General features: G+C 41.2%; 1 protein-coding gene across 1 annotated transcript; it reads right to left on the bottom strand.

The window, feature by feature from the left end:
* Nucleotides 1–1,816: 1,816 nt before the first annotated feature.
* LOC123965464 (GRB2-associated-binding protein 1-like) lies at nucleotides 1,817–5,990 on the bottom strand (the record flags this gene model as incomplete). The annotated part of the gene is made up of 4 exons (XM_046041986.1): nucleotides 1,817–2,546; nucleotides 3,337–3,517; nucleotides 5,095–5,260; nucleotides 5,862–5,990. Coding segments are annotated over 4 exons (1,161 nt in total), but the record flags the coding sequence as incomplete, so codon positions are not given.
* Between the last annotated feature and the right edge of the window lie 332 nt (nucleotides 5,991–6,322).

Raw genomic sequence — 6,322 nt, forward strand, 5'->3', positions numbered from 1 at the left:
ACAACAGACCTCTGCCCGAGGATCTCGAGGTACGTGCTGGTGTGTATGGGACTAAAAGGTCAGAAATATAACAAGGCGAGAGGCCATGAAGAGCTTTAAAAGTGATCAATAGAATTTTAAAGTCAATTCTAAAACATACTGGGAGTCAGTGTAATGAAGCTAAAATAGGAATAATGTGGTCATATTTCTTTGTTCTGGTTAAAAGCCTGGCAGCTGAGTTCTGGACAGTCTGGAGTCGATCAATAGATTTTTGGGTTAAACAGGTGAAAAGGCTGTTGCAATAATCCAGGCGTGATGAGATGAAGGTGTGTAAAATGGTCTTGGTATCCTAAAAAGTTAACATAGATCGAATTTATGCTATATTTCTAAGTTGATAAAAACATGATTGAACAAATTTTGTGGTGTGCTGCTCGAAATTTAAAAAAAAATTCAAACCAGACACCAAGGTTCTTTGCCACAGGCTTAATGTGATTTACTAGGGAACCAGCAGATGGCAGATGGCAGTATTTGCCATCTGCTGGGACCCGATGACCAGGATTTCTGTTTTGCTACTGCCTCGGTTGCCCCAACGTGCCACTGTGTCTGGTGCGTCTCATTCAGCCAGCAAAGTCTCCATTCGGTGTTCATCTGCCTTGGCTCCAGCTGAAACTGGCCACTCTGCCTGTTTTGTCGCTGTCATTGACCCAGGCCCATGACCCAGAGAAGACTAAATAGCTTGATGTGTGCCCACACACACACACAGGGGATTTTTTGACCACAGTGGATGCTTTGAGGATAGCCAGGGACTTCATACAGCATAATGACAGACAGACGACATAGATAGCCTACGAATATTAAGAGCAGGGGTGAGTTTAACGTTTCTTTTTTAACTAATTTTATTCTGTTAATATTGTGTTAGCTGTAATATAACGATCGCAAGTGGAAATAAATCTGGGGCGTGTGTGCTTGAACGTCAGAAAAAAAAATCTGTAGGCGATTTTTAACTATAAAAGGTCTATGGCAGGCAGCCACAATTATCATGCTCAGGGACCACAGCCCATGAGCAAGCAATGCATTCTGATGTCTAAAAATCGTTTTGGCTTGTGTTGTGACGCAAATCAGTTGTGTGATCAAGAGGATGCTGGTGTTTTGTGTGTGCGTTTTGGGTGGTGGTATTGCGAGTGGGCCCGACCAAGTTGAAATGTGTTCCACGGTCCATGACGAGTACAATGTAAAAATCACATGTAACTTTTTGACAGAACATTTGTTCAGCTTTAAGACATCTTCTGCAGAGTGGAAACAGATCTTGACCACATATGAAGGTAAAAATGGACAGGGACAGCAGATAACAAAGCATCAAGTCTGAGCATGTATGAATATAAACAGAGGTCTGGTTGAAAAAAATCTGTTGTGGGGCAAAGGTCTCGTCTTATGAATTAAACTAATGCTAATCAAATTATGGTGCAAACAGGCACAAATTGTTTCAGCTGTAAGGATATAATCCCTCAACACTGCCGGTTCTGCACAATAAAGCAGCTTTATAACCACAGTGCTCTCTGATCTCCTCTGAGGAACCACGTTTAAAACTCTCTGCCGGCTAGTAGTGGCGATCCTGCTTCCTACAGGGATTTCACGCCCACCGGGAATTAGGAGCATTATTTATTTCCACTGATTAATGCGCCTACAAGCACATTCAAAGCTCACTAATAAACACGGTACAAAAAATGGTGTACAAATGACACATTGTGGATTTACAGGTCATGTGCCGGAATATTTCTTGGCTGGGTGGACTGACTTAAGAGTGATATTGATCATCTCTCTGCGAATAGACATATTAAATATATTTTAAAACCAGGCTGTTAATTAAGTCAGGACAGACTGTTCACTTCTTACCTGTCTGTGTGCGTCCTGGCGCAGTGACAGTGTTACTCCTCGGCATACCTCCTCCCCGTCCCTCCACACATCCGTCCCTCCTCTCTGACTCTGAGCTGGATCGAGGGAGCATGCCCATGGGCGAGCTCTCTCCCTGGGCTGCGATATTTGGGGGCTTCGGCGGGCGTGGAGGAGGAGTCCTGGTGGGGGCGTGGAGCTCCGCCTGGGTTAGGGAGTCCACACTGGGGGTAGAGGATGGGCGGCGAGTGGGTCGTGGTTGCACGGCTGTTGCTGGGCGGGGGATTTGGTAAGCACTAGTGGTGTGTGAGTGCGTATTTGGCTGCACGGTGGAGTGTGTCTCATCACTCAGAGATATCTCCACAGGCCGTAGGTGGAAATCCAGGGAGTGCTTCCTGGGATGAGGAGATGGGTGACAACGAGCTCTGCCAGCTCGTTTCTGGAGGTCAGAGGTCATGCTGGCATCCAGAGACTGGCTTAAAGGGCTTGTCATGGTGGCAACTGTCCACAGGGCTGTCCTATAGATGGAGGAAGAGGAGGAAGACGGATTTGGGAGGCCGTTGGGAAGGAGGGAAGGAGAGGAGGAAGAAGAAGAAGAGGAGGACGTGTAAGAGGGAGGAGGGTAGAGGTTGTCGTTGTAGTCGGTTTCAAGAGAGGTGGAGGAACCTGAAGGAGGTCTGGACACAGAGATACAAAATGAGAGCGTTAAGTCAGGAATTATGAGTAACTGTGTGACGATTTTTAAAAGGTTCGAATTCAGTTTCTGTGTGCTTCAAATCAAAGAGCTCCAGGTGAGCTCCAGTCAAATCACCAGATCTCAGCAAATGACAACCAAAACTATCTGGCATTAGATTCAAACTTGTCCAAATAAGGAGGTTTTATTGCTTTGTGTGAGTTTTTTTTGTTTTTTTTGTTTTTTTTAAATCCATGGGTGTGATCCAAGATAAACCCCTAATCCTGTTCTGAGATTCAACAAGTCTGAACCTGTAACTCTAACTATCAGCCTAGTTGATTTAACTTCAGCTGATTGTCTTTAGTCTGAACCAGAGTGGAAAAGTTGAATTTGTGCATGTACTGTATGTATTTTGGGGTCATTTATGTTATTATGCTTACTTTACTTGATGGTAAAAGCTTTACTCAAATGGATGCCAACACTCACATGACTCATAATTTACTGTTTACTATTATCATTGTGTTATTATTTGTTTTGCTTGTTTTAGTAACTGATTTTAAATGAAGTTTACAGTTTGTAAAGAAATATGGCTCTCTGTTTTGGTTCTGAATGCTACAGCGAAGCGTGGCATTTTGGGGACCTATAATTGAGGTCTATATACCTTAAACTCACCAAATAATTTCACTTTGCATTTGCTCATTTGTGAAAAGCTGAGCAAAACAAATAAGATTTTATTTTTTTCTGTACATGATGACTAAGCCATGTCATGTCTCCATGACATGATGTGTGTTTACCTGATGTGACTCTGGCAGTGTGACAACCACAGGTAATCTTCTGCAGCGCCATCATTCCCCAGGCTTTCCACACTCACCGCATCATATGGGGGTTGGACTGACCCTGTTATGGCGGCATTGCCTCTGGTTGGGGTGGACGCTGTAGTGGAGGACGAGCCAGAGACAGGAGGTCTCTGTGGAACTGTAGAAAGAAAGCCACTTAAATGAGAGATCTAATAACAATAACTCCTAGCAGGAATGAAGTTATGAAGAATGCTAATGGAGTTATGAAGAAGTTATGAGAAATTCTTCTAAGTTCGCGCATCTGCCTGCAGGGCATTGGAGTATCTGAACTATTTTCTTTAAAGCTCAACCTATCAACATGGATCTTTTGAAGCTCCAGCGCAGACGAAATCTGATAAATTAACAGTTAGAACATCTGCTAGAAACATTAGAAAATCTCTCAATATAATATTAAATCAAAACCTTTCTGACAATGTCAATCAAAACTAAAAATTATTATCTTTGTAAAGGTGGAGTCAGTGGCTGAACTGTTGCATTAGATTTTACATGTGTACATAATAAAGTGGCCATTGAGTGAAGGCATTCAACGCTAAACTGGTGTGAATAAACCCTCTTAAACAAATCCTGCAGTTTGACTTGTTTTAATATAAATACATTTTTAGTTTAGCTTTTACATTATGGGATATGTCTAATTTACTTCAAATATGAATTCCCAGTGTAACTGGCCCCGAGGTTTGTAGTACCGTCTGGACTCAAACTTGTGACCTCGGGAATAGGAAGTCGGACGCACTAACAAGGAGGTTAAAACCCATGGGCACGAGCATCTGTTGCTAGTAAATCTCTTAAAAGTCTAGTGTGTAATATTTAAGAAGATCTTTTGACAGAAATGCAATATAATAAACATAACTATGTTTTAAGTGGTGTATAAAAAGACCTTACATAATGAACCGTTATGTTTTTAATACTTTAGAATGAGTCATTTCTATCTGCATACACAGTAGGTCCCTTTACATGGAAGTCGCCATGTTGCACTGCTTGTCAGCCACCGTAGCTTCATCTACACTCTTGCAAAGGGAGGGGTGAGCGGTGAGTGAGTCCTTGGTTGCAATTCAGCAATCCTCAGCACTAGATGCCACTAAAACTTACACAGTGAACCTTTAAGGCGTTGGGGAGTGAGGTTTACTCACTGCACAGCCAGCTGGCTACCGTTATGGGAAAAGATGTATATCAGCGAAAGTACAATAAAAATGTGTTGGGCTCCAACAAATGCCTCATAGTGTTACACATGCTGTCAAAAGTTGATCTTTGACATGATGGGGCCTGGAGGTACAAACCCCTGTATTGTGTAACCTTTGACTCTGAGTCCTCCTATTGGCCAATTGATCTTATTCTTTAGGTCGAGATTGTGAGTCAAAAAGTTACAAAAACATGACTTATAAGCCTGAATACAGAATGAATCACCATGGGTATTAAAGTCTTAGCTATTATAACAAAAAGAAGACAAAGTTAAAATTACTGTACAGGGTTAAGCTTATATATATAATACCATATTTTATGATATTTTAAAACATTTACCATATACACATCTGAGTCACCGACACACACAATCCCGAGGATTTATCTCTGCATGTTCTCTCTCCTCCCACTAGTTTTCACACTGGCTCAGACACAACCCACACACATATCTATCCTTTTCAAATGCAAAACAAGAAAGGTGCAAGGAATATTTTGATTCCCTCCCTCTCTCCGTCTTACCGTCATCGGTCGGGTTGAAGCCACAGAGCAGGCAGATGGAGGACACCCAGCGGTTCATGTCCTCTTCAGACTCAGCCACCAGGTACCAGGTCCTCTCCTCCGTCCTCAGGTCGAACACAAAGCTGCTCTCCAGCTCCTTCTTTGTGAATGTCAGGCCAGCATCCACCTGAGGGAGAGAGGATACAGAGAGGGACAAGAGGCAGAAACGTTTTCCTTTTAACAGAAATTACTAAAAAAATACAATGAAAACCCCATAAAACTCGAGCTTAACACTAAAGACAATTCAATTATATATAATTTTTAAATGTTGAAGCATTGAGTTAGCATTAAACCCAGAAAATTGAGTCAACCTTAAACTGCAAGCATCTGCACCACACAGTGATAATCTCTCCACATATTAACTTGAGTTTGGTGAAGTGCAGTGCTTATCCATAAATAAATACAGTAGAATAATTACATGAAGAAAAAAAAAACATATAGATACAAAATAAATCAACATTTTATCAAACTGAATATTGAAATAACAAAAAAGAAAACAAATACACAATACTAAATATTATATTATATTTAAACTTAAACATGCCCAATTCGTTTCAGATTTCTTTTGGTCATCAATTAATGAAATTAAATGTTTATAGAAGTATTAAATCAATACTAAAATCATAAAAATAATACATTTTGGCTCATAACACCCAGCGGCCGGACTTCCACTGACATTCAGTAGTTCTCCAACATGATGTCAGACCGTCCTGTGTCTGTCGGTTTACCTGTTCACATAAGTTCAGATTAATAGTTCTGATTGGCCGGCGGGACTGCTGGTTCTTGTAGTATTGCAGGACATCTGGCTCACCAGTCAGCCGACCGCTTCGCAACACGAACCAACGCCTCTTCCATGCCTGGAGAGAGTCCGATACAGTTATTACTAGAGATTATTCAGTAGTTTTTTCCTTATTTTCTTGTTAACATCAAACAAAATCTAAATTATAAGCTTTTAAACATACAGATTTAATAGATGTCAATATTATTATAATTACTTTAAGGTCTTGAGTCGGTTTTTATCTAAACTGACATCTCCACCCACTTACACAAGATTAAAGGCTGCAAATTTCATTACACGCCACAATACAAAAAGGTATTGGACTGAAGGAGATACTGTCATAGATTCATGGTCCTGAGAGGAGGATCTCTTAAGAATAATGTTTATGGGCCCCTGACCTCTTCTGCAGTC

Source organism: Micropterus dolomieu, unplaced genomic scaffold, assembly GCF_021292245.1.
Source record: "Micropterus dolomieu isolate WLL.071019.BEF.003 ecotype Adirondacks unplaced genomic scaffold, ASM2129224v1 contig_9762, whole genome shotgun sequence".
Classification (NCBI taxonomy): Eukaryota; Metazoa; Chordata; class Actinopteri; order Centrarchiformes; family Centrarchidae; genus Micropterus; species Micropterus dolomieu.